The 20,455-nt window shown below is 42.8% G+C and overlaps 1 protein-coding gene across 15 annotated transcripts in view; it reads left to right on the top strand.

The window, feature by feature from the left end:
- The window catches only part of Nvl (nuclear VCP like), a 65,538-nt gene extending 45,098 nt beyond the window's left edge, over positions 1-20,440 (top strand). For 7 of the 15 annotated variants that reach the window (XM_042258728.2, XM_042258727.2, XM_076548102.1 and 4 more), the window contains 4 exons: positions 1,794-1,870; positions 3,107-3,195; positions 5,445-5,515; positions 7,823-9,789. In XM_042258728.2, coding sequence (XP_042114662.2) covers positions 1,794-1,870; positions 3,107-3,195; positions 5,445-5,515; positions 7,823-7,867 — 282 coding nt within the window. In that variant the 3' untranslated portion in view covers positions 7,868-9,789. Of the gene's footprint in view, positions 1-1,724; positions 1,871-3,106; positions 3,196-5,444; positions 5,516-7,822; positions 9,790-10,103; positions 16,975-18,874 lie in introns of those variants that run through there. The other 8 variants (XR_013043458.1, XR_006062163.2, XR_013043459.1 and 5 more) reach the window with 5 other exon arrangements.
- The last annotated feature ends 15 nt before the right edge of the window (positions 20,441-20,455 follow it).

Here is a 20,455-nt window from a genome sequence, read left to right as displayed (position 1 = left end):
CCGAACCCAGGTCTTCTGCAAGAGGAGTAAGTGCTCTTAACCACTGAGCCATCTCTCCAGCCCTGCCCATATTGATTTTAAAGTTACACGAGGTAGTAATTAGGTTAGCTGATTACTCTTTTTCAGTGGCTTAAATGTTTATCAGGCCTCCATCTCCCAAAGTAGTCTGGTTTTGATCACTGAACATACTGTCCATTCTCAGTTTTCCTACTCAGAATGAAGGTAAACTAAATGAAGGATTGGAATTAGTGTTAACCAGTGCTATCAGATATCACTGTAATCATGTTCCCTGTGTCTTTAAATCTTTGATCATCAGATCTTGTCTGAATGGAGTAGGAAGTTTTGGAGGCAGTAAAGCAAGTAAATACAGGTCCATCAGGAACATTCAGAGACACAATTGAGATTTGAAGTCTTCATAATGACGTCTGTTTTCCGAGTTAGCATAGTTAGTTTTGTTGTTGTTATTGAGACAAGGTCTCACTATATAGCCTGGACTGGCCTGGAATTTGCGACATAGATCAGGCTGGCCTTAAACTCACTGAGATCTACCTGCCTGCCTCCTGAATGCTAGGATTAAAGGCATGGCCTTCATAATTAACTCTCTTTTCTTAGCCCTGGCTATCCTGGAACTCACTCTGTAGACCAGGCTAGCCTCAAACTCAGCGATCCTCTTCCCTCTGCTTCCAGGTTTCAGGTAAAAGTCTCTAATGGCATACGAAATATATATGGGAGGTTCTATGTGCTGTGTGACCGTCGAGATTAGGGTGGAGATTCTTTTGAATATTAAAGCCTCTCATAGCAGCTCCTGCCCACTGGGGTGGCTCCCAGCCCCCAACTCAGTATCTTCCAGTAATGGTTGAAAATGTTTACCATGGTGGTGTTGACAAGGATGATTGTCCCACTTTGGTGACACTTGGAATGTTCCAGTCCTTCTACATTATAAATCACTATGGTATAACCACTAGCACTACATAAACAACTTTCCTCTCTCTCCTCCCAATTATGTCACAGAATTATAGGACTCTTCTGTAGATGAGATACTAATTTGATTTTTCAAAGCATTTTAAAAACAGTGAGAGTCACCATGGAGGAAAAGTGAGGCAGATCCCTCTGAGTTTGAATCCAACCCAGTCTACAAAGTGAGTTCTAAGACATCCAGGAACACACAGAGAAATCCTGTCTCTATCTTAGTTAGTGTTTTTATTGCTGTGAAGAGACACCAGGACCATGGCAACTCATAAATAAAAACATTTAGTTGAGGTGACTCGTTTACAGTTCAGAGGTTCAGTCCATTATCATGGCAGGGAGCATGGCTGCGTGCAGGCAGATGTGGTGCTAGATCTGAGAGCGCTAGATCTTGACTCAGAGACAACAGGAAGTTGACTGACTGTCACACTGAGTGAAGCTTGAGAAAAGAGACCTCAAAGCCCACCCCTACAGTGACATACTTCCTCCACACAAGACCACACCTCCTAATAGTGCTACTCCCTTTGGGGGCCTTTTTTTTTTTTTTTTAAACCACCACATTCCACTCCCTGGGTTTCTATTGCTGTGTCGAAATACCCTGACCAACAAGCAAGTTGGGGAGGAAAGGATTTATTAGGCTTACACTTCAGCATTGCTCTTAATTCTCCAGATGTCCCTTTATTGAACTCTATAGCACTCTACATTGATTTTGGAGTTGGTTCTATTCCCTTAGTCATTGGCCTTTCTTCTTCATTAAGAACCAGTGGCATGGAGGTATATGAGTCTTTTAACACCTCAAACAAAACTCACATCTCGCTCTTATTCAGAATGGCACCAAACCTCCACTGGATGAAGATGTAAATTTGGAAGCAATTGGCAGTGACCTTCGCTGTAATTGCTATACGTGAGTATTTAAGTCTCTGGTCTGTTAACTCTCTGGAGTATAGTTTGTTTCTTCATCTTCATCCAAAAAAAAAAAAAAAAAAAAAAAAAAAGGATGCCCATTTCTCAGGTTGTTGGAAATTGCGGAAGCTAATGAGGTTTCCTGTGTAGCATCTTACATAGTGCCTGGCTGGTTCTTGCTGTTTCCTTCTCAGAGGACAGCTTGCCTGTCCATTTGGATTCTGAATTCCTGACATAGACTGTTTCTGTTGGCACTCAAGCTTCCCTGACCACATTGTTACCCTTGTTAGTTATACTTTGAGAATATGTAAAGCATGTGTTTCTCACTGGATACCATATTCCTTAGATACATCTGTACAACAGAGGTTAATCTGCAAGACTGTGTGCTCTGCATACATGTGCACATTGAGCCTGCAACAACAGCATGACTCCTGATACTTCTGCCTTCGGCTTTTGTTTATTCTTGTTGTGGTTTAGCTGAGACCCTCCAGCCGCTCTGTAATTTTAAAGCTCTGTTGTTTGTCCCTAACACCTTTGCTACTTGGTATTTGCCTCTATAGCAAGGGCAAATAATACTGGACTTCCCACAAAAAAGTAAGCTAAGTAAGTCAGTATTTTCATCATTGAGGGCTTCAGGGCTGTTGCTCAACAGTGTAAACTTACTTCCAAGACCTAGTCTTGAATGGTAACTTGAATATTTGATACCTGAGGTTTTAGTTCCAAAATTCACCTCCTCCTCCTCCTCCTCCTCCTCCTTCTCCTCCTTCTCCTCCTCCTCCTCCACTTCTTCCTCCTATCTTTATAAAGACTTTCTGTTCTGCCTTCTCATTGGTTGTAAACCCAACCACATGACAACCTCGTTACTGCCTGTCTGTAGAGACTTCCAGGTCTTCTATGGTTGGTACTGAGATTAAAGGCGTGTGTCTCCAATGCTGGCTGTATCCTTGAACACACAGAGATCTACTTAGCTCTGCCTACCAAGTGCTGGGATTAAAGGCATGCACCACCACCGCCCAGCTTCTGCAGTGGCTTGCTATTAGCTCTGACCCCCAGGCAACTTTATTTACTAACATACAAATAAAATCACATTTCAGTACAAATAAAATATCACCATACCTGATCCTAGTCAGTTTGTCCCACCATCATTCATTGTCCTTTTTCCTCATTGTTAAGTATATTATAATTGAACAGCTTTTAGAATACCTAAGAATACACAAAAACACTTCTTTGATTACAGGGGTGCAGACCTCTCTGCTTTGGTCCGAGAAGCTTCCCTCTGTGCCCTGAGACAAGAAATAACAGGACAGAAGAGTGCAGTTGGAACAGGTATGAGGCTCTCTGGAATCTCTTTCTAGTCTAGTTTATTATTCTGGATATTTAAAAGCCTTGCTGCCCTTTAAAATGATACTTTTCTAGCATATTTTTTAAAACAGTGTGTAATAACAATGACTGTTTTGATGAGACCTTTAGAAGTGTTGTGGAATATTATGTAAACTCTTGTTGACACAATAGTCGTTATTTAGTATCTCTCTAATAAGCAGCATTGTATCTTGTCAGATACACAGTGGTTAGATAGAGGCAAATGTGTTTGCTCACTGCCATTATGAGTTTGCTGCTTAACAATTTGGAAAATTAATTCTTAATTCTTTTGCTAAGGTAAAACCCACTTGCCTATTAAAATTCAACCTAAATTGGAAAGATTAAGAAATACCTAATTTTCCATATACCAAGATTTTCCTTTGAAATATAAAATCAGATGGCAACTTTTATCTCTCAGTGATGGAGAATTTTCTTAGCATGTACAAGGCTCGGGATTCTTTCCCCAGCATCACAAAAGCCAGATAGCCCAACGACAAAATCCATGTATTCCTTTATGGATGATATGGTGCCTTTTCAACATGTTTGTTGTTTACTTCACATTTCAGTACTATTTTTGATGTTACTATTTGGGTATGTGTGGCCAGAAAAGATTCATTTATGACCTGTATTCCAGCCACATGCAGTACAGAAGTAGCCTTTACTTTGCCTAAGTGTCTCTGAGGTGCTTTGCACTGTACAGATGTACACTCATTGGAACTTCAAATGTGTACTGGTCTCCTTTTAATTGTGTGTATATGTGTGTCTATGGGGGGTTGGGTGAGGGAGGGATGTGCACATGAATGCAGGTGCCTTCAGAGACCACACGGGCATTAAGATCCCCTGGGGCTGAGGTTGCAGGTGGTTGTGAGCCCCCTGACATGGGTACTGGAAACTGAATTCAGGCCCTCTGCAAGAGCAGTATCCACTCTTAATACTGAGTCATCTCCTGCCCACCTCCACAGATGTTAAAGCTAAATATTGTTATGGCAACATATGCTTAGCATAGATTTATTGGCACACATGCATATATTTATTAGAAAAGGTGTTTTGGGGAGTGTTTTTGATTTTTGTTTTGTTTGCTAGATAATGTTTAGATTCAGTTGTCGAAACTTCCTTTTTTATAAACTGTATTCTGTTCCTTTTGGAAGTTAATGATAATAGGCAAACTTAGAACATTTTATAAGCAAAAATCAGAGCCACATTTGGCTGTGTACCTGTAATCTTCATACTTTTTTTTAAAAAAAGATTTATTTATTGTGTATATAGTATTCTGTCTGCATATATGTCTTCAAACCAGTAGAGGGCACCAGATCTCAGATTGTGAGCCACCATGTGGTTGCTGGTGATTGAACTCAGAACATCTGGAAGAATACCCAGTGCTCTTAAACTCTGGGCCATCTCTTCAGCCCTGTAATCTTCATACTTAAGAAACCAAAGCAGAAGGGTCTTACATTTATGGGTCACATGATGAGACTCTGTCATATCTTCCTTGCTCCCATCCTCCACACCACCAAATCCAAAATCACGTATGCTACTTTGTAAGCTGAATCTGATCACCTTCTTAGGGTATGTTCGGGGACTAAAAATTACAGGCCTTTCCTCATGCATGGAGTTGCCACTCATTTGTCTGCTTGTTGTTTGTGTGCACATGTAACAAATTCTGCCGTCTCTGCTTTGCTGTGGCTTTCAGTTTTAGCTCTCTGGCCTTTAGAGACTTTGCCCTAATACCTTACCCAAACCATAGCTAACTCTGCTGTCCAACATCTCAGTGACATGATCAGCAACATGTGTTACCTTATTTTAGGTAAATCTTGTCTTTGAGAATGTTTAGCCTTTTATTACTCAGTAGTGTGACTTTGTATTCAAGAACATACCCTTGGGTAATAATACAGGTTCCTGGTTATTTCTAGTTCTATTGACCATCTCTTCTTATAATCTCTTATACCTGAGACCACACTGGTCATTTCTGACTGTGTGAGCAGCATGCACAGCTTGACTTGAACGATTTTTCTTCCATCCCAGCATTTCTGAGAGACAGTGACTCCCAGCAGTAGTCCTGTTTCCTTAGACAGACGGAGAGGTTCTCACTGCGGCAGGGCTGGAGAGGGCATAGTAAATGCACCTGAATAGGTTCCATCTGATCACCTGTCTCACTTTTCCTGTCTTTCAAGTTAATGGACTAGACTGAGGTGTGTATTGATGCATTTCTTCCACAGGTGAGCTCAAGGTCAGCCATAAGCATTTTGAAGACGCTTTCAGGAAAGTAAAACCATCTATATCAATAAAGGTGAGAAACATTCTTCAGTGTCTAGAAAAGAGATGGGAAATTACACCAGTGGATAGAAACTTACAAATTTTATTAGTTTATTTTACTTATTTTTTTTATTGAGGGATAGTCTTTATATATCCTAAGCTAGCCTCAAACTCATGAGCCTCCTGCTTCAGCCTTCCAAGTGGCAGGACTATAGACATGTGCCACGAGACTCCTCTTCCCTGGCACATATAATAGGAGATCAATCTTAATGTTCGTATGATGAAATGGTATAGCTACTTGAAAGACCACAAAACATCTCCCAAACTTATTCTTAAATAAAAAGCATAGGAATGTGTCTCTATATGCTTTTTTGTTAAAGGGTGAAATAATTAATTGTAGTTGTGCCTGTATTTCCAGAAAGAAAATGTATATGGAAACATTATCGGAAGGAGAGGTTACAGTATGGGAGAGAGATTCTTTTTCCTCCCAAAGTTTTATATAGTTTGTTTTTCACACTTATTTTGTATTGGTGCATCTGCCCATGCACTCATGCCAACCTGCTGGAGTCAGTTCTCTCCTACCACGTGGGGCCTGGGATTAACTCAGGTCACCAGGCTTGGCAGCAGCTGCCTTCATCCACTGAGCTCTCTGCCTGGCCTAAGTAATATATATATATATATATATTGGTTTTTTTTCGAGACAGGGTTTCTCTGTGTAGCTCTGCGCCTTTCCTGGAACTCACTCTGTAGCCCAGGCTGGCCTCGAACTCACAGAGATCCACCTGGCTCTACCTTCCTAGTGCTGGGATTAAAGGTGTGTGCCGCCGCCGCCGCCGCCACCACCGCCGCCACGCGTATTATATATTTTTAACGCTTCTGACCACTTTACCTATCCAGAAGAGAAATTTGATGCAATTGGCTTTGTTTTGTTACTCAGGGTTTTTGATGTTGTTTCTTTATGTTTGGGGGATGTGTGTTGTTTTAATTTTTTGTTTGTTTTGGTATTTGAGACAGTCCAGGCTGATCTCAAACTTCCTGTCTAGCTGAGGATAGCTTTGAATTTCTGATCCTCCTGTCTCCTACCTCCCAGTGATAAGATTATAGACATATACCACCACACTTGGCTTTATGTGGTGCTAGAGATTGAAACAGGGCTTTGTATATACCAGGCAACCAGTCTGCCAAATGAGCTACATTCTCAGTCTGTCTCTGGATTTTGAGACAGGGTTTCACTCTAGCCCAGGCTGCCTTGAGTTCATGATGATCCTCTGCTCGAGACTCCTGAGTGTTGAGATTGTAGGCGTGAGCCATCATTACACCTAGCACAATTGACTTTTGAGATCGATTTTTCTTTAATTTTTTACATTTATTTGGGGGGTGGGGGTTGCATATCTGTACCATAGCATGCAAGCAAAAATCAGAAGATAACTTGAGAGTTCTTGTTTCCCCTCAGTGGAGTCTAAGGATTGAACTCAGGCTGCTGGATCTGGCAGTAAGTGCTTTCATCTTCGAAACTATCTTGCTGGCCCTGGGATGGATTCTAAATACCTGGAAATGAACCAGAACACATTTTCAGTTTTTCTTTGGGATAAACAGGCAGGAGTGGTGTTGCCATCTACACTGGAAAGGTCAGTGTGGCAACAGTGAGCTTCCACTACATACTTGCTGGATTGACAGCATTTTGAAAGATTAGCCACAGCAAGGGAGGTAGGATGTGATGCTAGAAGTCTCATATATTGTATTGGAAACTGCAGCCATCGGGTTGGGAGCCAGTCTGGCAGTTTCTTGGAAAGTTAAGACACTTTAGAAGGCTTTACTTTTGGTTCCTGTTTCCATCTGGATTCAGGGTAATTTACAGATGCAAATATCTCTTGACTTGGTTTGCAAACTTCCCTGGACAATGATGGAAACTGTGGCGTATCCTAGAAAGGAGCATGTACAGACTCCAGATGCAGGAGCAAGGCAGAATCTCTGGGTCCAGCAGCTAGGGCTGCTGTAACCAAGGGCCATAGATGGGCATCTTAAACAATAGAGGCTGTGTTTTCTCGCTGTCTTGTCAGAGTTTCTGTCCCCACAGGTGTCCTCTTGGTCCTGTCTTCACAGTCCTTCCGTATGTGCATTCTGTGCAAACTTCCTCTTGTACAGTAACCCCAGTCCTTTGGGACCGAGGCTCACCATCACTGCTTTATTTTAACCTAACACCTCTGTAGAAACCCTGTCTCCAGGGACAGCCACACTCCGAGGTCCTGGGGGTCGGGGCTTCCACATAGGAGCTTGCCAGTTACACCTCCTATCCCATAACTGATTGATCAGCACTATGTGGTATTTTCTATCCTCACAGGATCAAAAGATGTATGAAGCCCTGCAGAGGTCCCTCAGTCAGTGACATTTGCAGAACCTGGCATGGAGGTGTCTAGTGCATGGAACTCACCAAGAATCACACTTGCTCTGAAGGGTCTACTTTCAGCCTGACGCAGATGACCTCATTGTAAGCATTTTATTTTCAAATTATTGAGGCCGAACTGGAGAAGATGATGTTTCCCATCTGGCCAGCCTTGTTGGGAAAACTCCCTACCTCCTCTCTAAGAAAAAGAAAGAAAAAAGGACTGATAAAGTAAAGCCTTATTCAAATAAAATTTTATTTTTAACTATCTTGATCATCCATAGAAGTTACAAAAAACTTTTCCTGAGAAGTGGTCACCTTACATCCCATCACCCCAGGTACACATTCATATAGGTTTTATGTAAACCAGGATATTTATCTACATAACCAACCATCAAAAACACTGACACATTGCTACTATTTAATTATCAAGTTTTAGCTGTCTTTTTTAGCTGCTCTGATGTCCTTTATAGTAAAAGATCTGATCTAAATTAGCTATTCCAGTGTTTTGTCTTCTAGTTCCCTTATAATTTCCAAAAGTTTTTGTTGTTGTAGGGTTTTTGTTCTTGTTTGGAGACAGTTTCTATGTATTCCTGCCTTGCCTGGAACATACTGTTTAGCCTCTGCCTCCCAAGTGCTGGGATTAAAGGTGAGTGCCCCATATCCAGCTCTTTTGAAGTTCCTAGGTCAGTGATTTGGTTGACTTAATTTGTATCTTCTTAAAGATACAGTAGTAAAGCTGTTCCCTGCATTCTCTCAGGTGGTAATGCAATTTCAGTGTTGCTTAAGACTGTTACTATGGTCACTTGATTCAAGTGGTTCTGACAGGCTTCTTACCCTACAGAGTTATTCCTCCATTTCCTTTTTTTTTTTTTTTTTTGGTTTTTCGAGACAGGGTTTCTCTGTGTAGCTTTGCACCTTTTCCTGGAACTCACTTGGTAGCCCAGGCTGGCCTCGAACTCACAGAGATCCGCCTGCCTCTGCCTCCCAAGTGCTGGTATTAAAGGCGTGCGCCACCACCGCCCGGCTCCTCCATTTCCTTTTTAATTTACACCCAGAAGATATTTTTACCTCTTCCACCCATATTCCACCCTCACCAGATTCAGAGTATAGTTTTTTCAATTTATTATTCATTATCATGGTTTGATGTTCAGATTGTATCTTTAGTGAATTTCTAAACCATTGATATGTGAGCGATTTTATGTCATGATTATTTCATCAAACCACTTAAGTGTTACTGTGTCTTGTATAAACAGGTCTGGTTACTTTATTTTCTTCTGAAGTATTTATTCTATCTCATTCTACAAAGTCTTCGGATTACTTTTAAGAATGATATTGATGGGGCTGGAGAAATGACTTAGTAATTAAGAGTATATGCTGCTCTTTCAGAGAACCAAGTTTGGTTCCCAGCTCCCACATAGGCAGCTGAAAACTGCCTGTACTTCCAGCTGACCCTGTACCTCTGGCTTCCACAGACACTTGTACTCACACGCATGCACACATACTCCCCCCCCCCCGACACACACACACATGCACACTTTTTTAAAAATAAAATATATTTTATAAAAAGAATGAAATTCATAATGGGTTGGCAAGGTGGCCCAGCAGGTAAAGGCACTTGCTACCAAGCCTCACAACCTGATTTTGATCCTGGGGACCCACGTGGTGGAAAGAAAGAGCTAACTTCTAAAAGTTGTACTCTGACCTCTGTGAGTGTGTGTGTCTCTTTCACACACACATATAAATAATAAATTGCAAAAATATGACTGAAATAAAATCACATTTACAAAGGTCAAGACTTTTTTCTTGAGGACTTCAGAGAAGTTTATAGGTACTAAAGAAAATGACACTCTGTTCAGTGAAAGATATAAAGGAGAACAGTATTGGATCCCAGGAGATCAACAGAGGCTAAAAAAAAACAACAACCAGCATCAGTGGAGCTAGATGATTGGGGGTGATCGGAAAACACCACCTGGCGCATCAGAGATCTTCCTGCCAACTGAGTGTTGGGTCTAAGTACATTTAATTTCTGGTGGCCTGGACATAGAATACAGTCTGTAAGAGGTGACGGATGTGGGACAAGCTGAACAGAAGTCAGTTACTGGGCAGAAAACAGATCTCAACATTTCTGCAAATGACATCTTTGGACATGCTCTGTGTACTGCGTGACATTCTTATGTGATGTTCTCAACTCAGGATCTGTTGACATCCTATTTTTTTATATCCTATACTTTTATAGAAATGAAGATTGAGATTTTGCTAATACTGACAGCCTAATAGTCTGGCTATCTAACTTTTTTCCGGCGAAGAAGATTCATCCTACTGTTTAGAAACATCTGGAATTGCATCTACTGTCCTCGTCAAAGATTTAGCCATCTTAAATACATTTTGTAGCCAGATGTGGTGGCACATGCCTTTTAATCCCAGTACTTGGGAGGTAGATGGATGGATCTCTCAGTTCCAGACCAGCAAAGGCTGTGTCATGAGACTGTCTTTTTAAAAGGTACATTTTGTGTTAGACACTGCAGCTGTGATGAAGGAGCAAGCTCAGAACTTTCATGCCTGATGTGGTGTGGGCCAGATACTGCTAATTGTTCCTTGATGCCCATTCTCATTTCTTTTCCCTTCTGTAAGAAGAGCCTGGAAACCTAGCCAACTAACTCCCTGGGGCTAGTGAAGTCATGGATCTTAGAAGAAAGCATATACTGCCACCACACAGACTAGCATAATTCCTAACTGCATTCCAAAACTTGTACTCACAGATGAGTGCAGCTTTTACCCCACATCCAGGAAGCGTCTCTTTGCAGCGGATAGAGACCAGTACAGAAAACCACAACTGGCCATAGTGCAAAGATCAACTTACTGTGGGGTTCCCAGTCCCATCAGATACATCTGCAACACAACTCCTGGTCCCAGGGGTCAGGAAATATCAAAGAAGAGGGAGTGAAAAGATCGGGAAGTCTGCTGTGAGATTCTGTCTCCTAGACTTGACAGGCTCCACCTATGATACATCAACAGTATGTCTGCCTAACAAGACCTGAACAATGACAATACAAATGACAATACAAATAGACATTCTAGTGCAAGAAGGTGAAATCTCATGGGGTCCCATCCCTCAACAAAAAACAATAGGCAGCTAATGACTGCTGAGAGAGAAAATTAGGGGTGAGCCTCCCTAACTGGTAATCCAATAAAAAGTGACCTGTCATGAAACATTAAACTGACTTAACAGTGTGTGTGTGTGTGTGTGTGTGTGTGTGTGTGTGTGTGTGTGTGTGTGTCCCCGTGTGTGTAAAACAATAAAGAAAAGGCAACCAATTCAAGAGGGAGTTGGGATGGGAAGCGTTTGAGGGAGGAAAGGGAAGGGGTAAGTAATGTAATTATTACAAGGTTACCCTGACCTAAACCTGACAATCATGTCATTGTAGTTTTTGCCTTTATAAATGCTGCATCCCTGAGCTTTGGGTCAAGAGTTCTTTGTGACAAGAGCCTGCTCTCTGTCTTAAATAAAGAACTCTTAGTTGGTCTTACATACATGGTGGTCTGTAACTTTCTTGTTTGGACTGTAACAGGTCAACTGTGCTGCTGGAAGCCCATAGCACCAGCACACCAGTTGGGGTACAATCCTTCAGAGCCAGTTTTTACTGATTTCAAGTGAATTCATCTCAGGTCTCCTGACCACTGCAGAATCTCACATATTAAGAATTTCCTAAAGAGTTTGATCATGCAGGGATCAGAAGTGAGGTAGTGGGAATCCCAAGTCAGAAGTCTTAACCTCCCTAGGATTTGAATTATGGATTACTAGGTGAAAAAGCAGGACAGTCTAGAGTGGTAACTGGACCTGTAATCCCAGCCCTTGCGAGACAGCCTGGAGGATGCACCTGTTCAATGTTAACTTGGACTACATCGTTTCTTTCAGGCCTCCCTGGGCTACATAGTGAGACCCTGCCTCAAAACAAGAAAAAATAACCCAAAAAAATGTAAAGCAGAGTGAAAAAGTCGAGGTTTGGTGTGTGTGTGTGTGTGTGTGTGTGTGTGTGTGTGTGTGTGTGTGTGTGTGTGTGTTTGGTGGTGGTGGTGTCGGTTTTTTTGTTCTTCATAGAAATGGCCTTTGAGCTGAAAGAACTTAGCATAGGAAGGATTTGGCTACACTGAACCAATCCCAGTGTCTACACAAAGGGAGCTAAAGAAGCCCTGGATTCCCTGGAATAAAGACAACTTGGGGCTTGTGTGATATGATCCTCTGCTATGAGTGACTAACCTTCAAACCCAGAAACTGTCATTTTGATGATTTGCCCACACAGGGCACAACTTGTGGTTAAGAATCTATGACCTTCTCTTTTACACACAGCCTGTCCATGTAGGCTAAGCAGATTAGTTAAGGTTTAGACAAGCCTGACATGATTTAGACAGCATCATTAGTTGGTGGTAGGCATTGCTTCATGTGCTTTTAGTTCATTGAAGTTTCACAACTTTAAAAGTAGCTTTTCTGAATTAAGACAGCTGAAGACACCCACCAACTGAGTGCAAGCATCTCTCTCAAGGGAATAAACCTGTAGTAGTAACTTTCTCATCGGGACTGCCAGCCCGCAAATAATGACACAGAGACTTACTAATTGTGAATGCTTGGCCTTAGCCCTGGCATGTTCCTAACTAGTTCTTATAACCTAAATTAACCCATGTTTTTAATCTACATTCTTCCACGTGACTCAACGCCTCATCTCCACACTGCCCATCCTGCTGCTTCGGTGTCTGGCTGGCGACTCTGCCTTTCTTCCCAGAGTTCTCTCTGTCTGGAAGTCTAGCTATTGACCACTTACCTTTTGATTACACCAGTCACAGCAATCCATCTTTTCACACAAATATCCCACAACATAAACCCGTCACCTGAGGTAAGTGACAAACACTGAAGAAGCTGCAGAGAAGAAAAGCTTTGGGAAGCAGAACAGCAGAAGTTCATTCTTTACGTCTCAGCTTCTGACGAGAAGAGCAGCGAGGACCGCTGTGAAGGCAAGGGGGGAAGCCTCAGAAAATAAGAGTACTTCTGCATCAGGAATTAAGAGAAGGGTAGTGGAGATACAGAGGGGTGGAGAATGAACAAACCACTCCCCCAAATCTCAACAGATTCAGAAAACACAACACAGGGCTCCTCACTAAGCAGGTTTGCAGTCTAACTGGGTAGAGACCCTGGGGTCTATAAAACACAGGTGCTGACTGGCATAGTGGTTTGTACCTGTAATCCTCCCACTTGGGTCTAAGGCTAGCCTGGGGTACACATTGAGTGCCACCTCAGTATCAGATATAGAATGGGGCCATGTCTAAAAAACTAAAGTTTACAAACAAAAAACTAAACAAGATCTACAAACAAAAGAAATAGGTTTGTGTTTGGAAAATCATCTCAGCACTGGACCAGTGTGCTGCAGGAAGCCATTTAAAAAAATCCTTACTGAGTCTGCAGCCTGCAGTTCCACAGACCAAGAAAGATCCCCTCCTAAGTGCTCACTTAGGAGACCCAGAGCAAGCGCCAGGTGAGTATGCTCTGAGAGCAGCCCTGAAGAGCCCCTAAAATTGTGCATCAGCACCATGGATAGCTCTACAATTTCGAACTGTTGGAGTGGAGTTCATGTCCCCATCTTGGAGCCCAATAGAGAAGCTAGCTACCAGAGATCCCTTGTAGGACAAAGAAACAGCAGCAACAGAAGACAGGGGAGTAAAGTGTCAGAGCTGCTGGGCCCTGTCACAACTACAGAAGCTTGAAGATGCTATGCCCTTGGGGGAAATGATTGACAGCAGTCCTCTAAGGGCCCTGGAGCCGGAAAGAGCACCCAGAGTGATAACAGACACTGCCTGGCCCATGAACTATACTGTATGGTTCCAACAAACAAATGCAGAGATCCATCCAGAAAGCCAAAAAAACCTAAGGATCCATTCTCATCAGAAGACACTAACTCAAAATAGCCAGTAAGCAGCACCTCCATGGTCTTTGCATCAGCTTCTGTCTCCAGGTTCCTGCCCTATTTGAGTTCCTGTCCCGACTTCCTTTGATGATGAACAATGCTGTGGAAATCAACACTCTCCTCCTGAACTTGCTTCTGGTCATGGTGTTCCCTTGCAGCAATAGAAACTCTGACTAAGACATATAGAGACTAAATCAAAGATTAGATAGAGCAGTTGAAATGTATGCATATAGTGTTTTATTATGTGTTGTCCCCCTTCTCTTTCCTTCCCCTTTTGACTTTTCTTACTTGTTACCTAATTTTGTAGACTATTTTTGTCCTTTCTCATATTCTTCACGCCCTCTCTCTCACCTATCAGTATAGGACATGGATTGAGAACAGAATAAACTCGATAAGGTAGAAAGGCATAATAAAGATAAATCAATGAAATGGAAATGAAAAGAATAAGATAATCAGTGAAACAGTTGATTTATTGAAAAGGTAAATAAGACTAACAAGCCCTTAACCAAACAAAAGACAGAACCAAATCAAGAAAATTAGAAAAGGAAAGGGACGATATTACATTACAAGAGATATAACCCATTAAAACCAGAAGATCAATAAGGAATACCCTGAAATCATGTATTCCAATGTATGGGAAAATCTAGAAGAAATAGGTAAATGTGCAGAAATAGATGGACTATCAAAAATAAATTAATGGTGTTTAAACAACTGAAGCAAATTATAATGAGCAATAAAATTAAAGCAATAATAAAAAAGACTCCCCAAATAAAACCAACTAGGACTGAATGGAGTCACTGCTGAATTCTACCATATCTTTTGAGAACTATTGAAGAACTAATTGAAGAACTAATATTAATCTTCAAATTATTCCATAGTACACAAAGGAAAGAACTACCAAACTCACTTTATGAAGTTAGTATTAACTCTGACACCTAAACTGGAAGTACAGGTAAAAAGATGATTGTAAACCAATGATCCTGATGAGTATGGGTGTAAAACTTACAATTAGCCAGACATGTGGCACATGCCTTTAAATGTAGCACATGGGAGGCAGAGCTCTGTGTGTTTGAGGCCAGCTTGGTTTACAGAGTGAGTTCCAGGCCATCCAGAGCTAAAGAGTAAACCCTATTCAAAAACCACAAAACAGAAATGAAACAAAAAATAACAAAACATCTCAATAAAATGCTTGCAAACTGAGGCCAACAATACATTTAAAATTATTCACCATGATCAAGTTGGTTTCATTCAAGGGATGCAAGGATGGTTCAACATATGCAAATTAAAAATGAAATATGCAGCATTAAAAAATAGAGAAAAGTCTTATGGTCATCCAAATAGATGCAGAAAGGACCTTTAACAAAGATGATCATCCCCTTCATGATTAAAAACCCTGAATTTAGAAGTAATGTACCACTAGTGTGGTAAATCTATAGTCAAAAAATATGGTAAATGAAGGTAAAATAAAAAAGCATTTTTCTCTAAAATAGTAATGAGACATTCCTGGTGTCTCCTCTCTTGACTCTTATTTAATATAATGTTAGAACTCTTAGCTAGAGTAAAAAATAAAAATGAAACTGACATTACTAGAGGAAAACATAAGCAAAACACTTCAAGATATAGGCATAGTGAGTTCTTTCTGAAAAGGCTCTAATAGCTCAGAAAATAATAAGCATGCATTGACAAATGGGATTGCATAAACTTTAAAAGCCTCACAACAAAGGAAACAGCTGAGTGAAGAGACAGCCTATAGAATGGGAGGGAAAATTATCAACTGTATATCTGATAGGGGATTAATATGTAGAGTATTTAAATTTTTAAATATCAAAATATTCCCACAAAGAATCCAGTTGATTAATGGACTAATGAAATGAATAGACATTTCTCAAAAGATGAAATGCATAAAAATGGCTGAAAATCATGAATAAAGGCTCAACATGCTTAGACATCAGGAAATTGTAAATCAAGGCTATATTGAGGTTCGATCTCACCCCAGTCAGAATATCATTAAGAAAACAAGGGCTGGAGAGATGGCTCAGTGGTTAAGAGCACTTGTTCTCTTACAGAGGACAGTAATTCAGTTCCCAACACCCACATTGGCTGGGTCAGAACCCCCTGTAACTCCAGCTCCAGGGGATCTGAGCCGCTCTTCTGGCCTCCATAGGCACCCACACACTTGTGTGTATTGTAATTAGTGAAGCAACTATGAAGATTAGCGTGTGTTAAAAAAAAACAGATAACTAAAAGTAGAACTCCCACAGTTTCCAGCTATACATTTAGCAATATAAAATTATACAATACATTCATGTTTAAACCTAGAGCAAAATACCACTCCTGGGAATATACCCAAAAGACTCTAAGTCAATGGGCCACAAATATTTGCTTATTCATTTATTTATGATACTGGTATTAAAACTAGGGCCTTAAGGGTGTTTGACAAGTGATCTACCATTGAGCAATATTCCTAGCCTCAGGAACCCCATTTTTTTGTCTAGAATGCCCTTGAGTTCCTTCTACAGCACAGGAAATCTTGAACACGAGATCATCCTGTCTCAGACACTGAATAATTGGATAATAGATTTGACCCATGAAGACCAGCTTACAGGTGTTTATTGAAGAAGTGAGGTCTGTAGGGATGGGAGCTGGGTCACTGGAGACGGTTGTTGTTCTTGTCCTCTCCCCCTTTGGCTCCTGCTGAGTTGGAAGGTGTCTGCTAGGGTGCCAAAGCCAATGAGCCCCCAGTAGCAGAAAGCAAGGGAAAACCTCCCATGGGCTGAACACCTCTAGAGCTCCGCTCCAGATCCAGCATGTCCTCTTTTCAAGTTGGTTCTCCTCAGGTATTATTGCAGCCATGTTTGTTATAATTCCATCACTGGGGGGAGGGAGGCCCTGTTGCCCACTATGAGGAATGTTGCACTTTGAACATTGGGTTCCAATGGTCAACATTTGGGGTTTGGAAAGAGTTACATCGGTGAATATGTAAGGAGGTGAGAGCCCCAAGTCCCAAGTCAGCCCCCTAGGACTAGAGTTAGGGACATGTATGTTACAAAGAAGAATGGGAGCACGGGGTGGTACCAGTTATCCCATTCCTGGTGAGTCGGAGGCTGGAAGGTCACCACCTCCAGGCCAGCCTGGGCTAGGTAGTGAGACCTTGTCGGAAAAAAAAAGAAAAGAAAAGAAAAGAAAAAATAATTCTTTTTATTATAAAAAACAAAGCCAGCGTGACAACAGAAGTGCATAGTCTGGACTGGGGAAAAGACCAGAAGGAAGGGAAGGGAAGAGAGACGTGCCTCTGAGGAGCTTTGCTAGATAATGGCTGAGCTGGCTTCCAGAGGTGACGCAGAACTCATCCAGTGAAGGCACCTCCTTGAGGAGTGGGTGGCTTCAAACAGCCTGAGCTACCTTGAAGGTCCCTGGGAACAATGCCAGACGTTGTTATCTGCTGCTCCCAGGCAGAGGTGTTGACTAGGGCAGAGGAGTTCCTGCTTCGCAGTGTGGCTACTAGAACTGCTGGTAAAACAAGCGACTGGACACAGTGAAGCCAGGGGCATGGTCCGCACTTTCCCAGTCGGAGAACTACAAAGCCAGCTGCCAAACCGAGTGACTAATAGTCTTCCCTGCTCATCAGTCTTCCCACGACCATGGCGCTCTACTGGAGTAGCCTGCCACAAAGGGGAGATGGGGAGGCAGGGACAGGACGGTGACTTTCAGACCACCAAGCTGTCCTGCAGTGGGGCTCGAGAAGGGCTGTCAGGGCGCAGCCTAGAATGAGGCTGGCAGGCGCCCCTGTGTTTCGGGCGGCCTGTCAAAGCAGCTGTCGGAGAGCCGGGGGACCGTGACAGCCAAAGCAAGTCACAAGCGGGATGCCCGCGCAGGGATTTCCGCCCAAAGCCCTTTCCCTTCTTGGGATAAGGTTGTGCGCATGAGGCAAGGGGTGAGGAGAAACGGAACAGGAAGCTCTTCCACATGTCCTGATAGAAAGTAATCACCTCAGCCCATCCGACCAGAAGAAACAGCAACCGCCAATGCTGCAGCGTTCGGCTGGCCCTTCGTCAGTGTGTTCATAGTTGACTTCGCAGCCTTTCTGTGACTAACGTTAGCAACAGAAGGACGAAGTAAAGAGTTCTAACAAATGGCTCCTCAGAACCTGAGTGGGCCAGTCTGTGCCTAGCTCCTCACACTCCCTCCTTTCTTGAGCTAACTCAAGCCAGGAAATAGCAACATTAAGAGCACAGAAGGTCTCTCTCTCTGTGTTCATATCTTGTGATGATGTCTTACCCCCTTTTAAAATAACTCTTTTTTTCTTAGATTAATGTCTATGAGTGTTTTGCCTGCATAAATGTCTATGCACCTCATGTATGCAGTGCTTGCAGAGGCCAGAAGAGGTTGTTGAACCCCTGGAACAGGAGTTACAGATGGCTGTTAGCCACCATGTGAGGGCTGGGAATTGAACCCAGGACCTCTGGAAGACTAGTCAGTGTTCTCAACCACCTAGTCATCCCTTCAGCCCCAAATTTTATAGCCTTTAATTTTTGTTTTTATATTGTTTTCAGACAGGGTTTCTCTGCATAACCCCTGGCTTTCCTGGAACTCATTATGTAGACCAGGGTGACCTCAAACTCAGAGATCCGCCTGCCTCTGCCTCCGGAGTGCTGGGATTAAAGGTGTGTGCCACCATGCCCAGCTACCTTTTAATTTTTTTTGATAGTGTTGCCTCCTTAAAGGCTGGGGGTGGGGGCGATGTTGGCAAGCCTTAGCGCTATCTGACTGTGGGCACGTTCCTTAGACTCTGAATGTCACTTTCCAGATCTCCTTCCTTTCCAGGCATATCAGGGTCCTCTTCCACACTGAGCAGGGAGGCCCTCATTAGTCCCCTAAGACTTGGGGTAGAGAGTGATTTGGTAGAGGCGGTGTAACACCTGTGAGGCAGCAGTTTCTGGTCAGCACCTCCTCTCCTGTCTACCCATCCACTCAGGACAGTGACCCTTAGTGTAAAGGCCGTTGGCATGAGTCCCCTCGCCTAAGAACTTCCTCTGTCCTTTCCACATTACAGAGACTCAAGAGCCCAAGACTAGCCCTTAGTGAAGAGCGGCTGAAGCTGATCGGTGTGCTACTCTGCTTCCTTACTGCTAGGAGAGACTTAAAACTCCTGTAATGTGCGGAGAAAGGAGAACACACAGTGAATGTACAATTCCGTGAAGAGCAGAAGGATTGCCATCGGCGAGGCTGTCCATGAATTGTCCCAGGAGTCAGGGAGGGGACCAGCTTCCCTTGCCCACTGGCTTTCTTCCCCATGCCTGGTTGCTCCAGCCCGGTTGCGCTGTGGTCCCTACTGCTTCCTTTGCCCGTACTCCTCTTACTTTTCTGACCTGCTTCCCACTCCCTCACCCTTCCCCTAAGGTAACACTCCAGGGAAGCCACTTTACCCTGATTTTGTCTCAGGGTTGGTTTTAGTAAACCTGAAAAATTAAGCAATTGCATAGGAAAGGGTTTTTTCGAAGAGGAGGCCTTTGAGCTGAGAGCTGAGGATGGATAGGGAAGGAGCTGGCTGTATTGGAAGCAGTACAGGGGGAGTGGAGGAGGCCCTAATTTGCAGCCGTCTTGAGCATGGAACAAAGGAATGTGCTGGGGCTGGCCCACAGCAGTGAGTAGGGAGTGGAGGAGGCCCTAATTTGCAGCTGTCTTGAGCATGGAACAAAGGAATGTGCTGGGGCTGGCCCACAGCAGTGAGTAGGGAGGGGAGGACACAGTGTGTAAGAGGGAGGCATGAGCCAGATGCTGCAAGGTTGCCCATCACGAGTATGGGGATATGTGTGCGATGTGCATGTATGTGCCATGCCTGGCTTCCCTTTCCTCCTCGGCTTTCCTTATTTCTGAAAGCCCAAGCTGGAGGCAGAAACAGCTTGCTGCATCCCCTGGAATGTGAGATGACAGGAGAGTGGAGGAACCAGCCATCACTGTGAATGATTTTCTTCCAAATTACTGAAATTCTGTCTCAGCGTTAGACACCCAGTTTCCAACTAAAGACACCACTTCCTAACCCCTTCTTTTATACGCAAGCAAGGGGGCTCTTTGTGGATATATAACTGAAGGGTGTCATTATAGACAGTAGACAAGCTTTAAACTTAGAACAAGGGTGACTAGATCCAGTTCTAGTTCCCCACCACTGTAAGAGGAAGCTGGCCAACCTGAAAGAATTTACTTCATATTTTGGATCCTCATTTTCCTTTTCCTTTTGATGAGGAACAGACCATTCCCTTTCCAATGTGCATATTGAAAGGAAATGATGTTGTTAAATTGAAGCAGAATGGTCATTTCCCCAAGATACGCATGCACTGCTCTCTGAGCCTTTGGGAACAGAAGGAATAGGACTGGGGAAATGGCTGGGTGGGTAAAATGCTTGAGGTACAAGTATGTAGATTCAAGAGGGCACCAAGTGATTCTCCTGCCCAGCCTTCCTGGAGCCACATTAAGACTATGGGTATGTACCACCATGCTCTCTGAGACTTTCTAGTCCTTTTTATGGGAAGGAAATTTATAGTTAAGTTTCCCCAAGTACTAGTGTAACTATCTAACATAGAGAAAAGACAGGGAAATTTAAAAAAAAAAAAACAGTAAATGCATTTTGATTCAT

Source organism: Peromyscus maniculatus, chromosome 11 (genome assembly GCF_049852395.1).
Source record: "Peromyscus maniculatus bairdii isolate BWxNUB_F1_BW_parent chromosome 11, HU_Pman_BW_mat_3.1, whole genome shotgun sequence".
NCBI classification, from domain to species: Eukaryota; Metazoa; Chordata; class Mammalia; order Rodentia; family Cricetidae; genus Peromyscus; species Peromyscus maniculatus.
The sequence above is the reverse complement of the archived record's forward strand: the minus strand, read 5'-3'. Positions and strand labels throughout refer to the sequence as shown.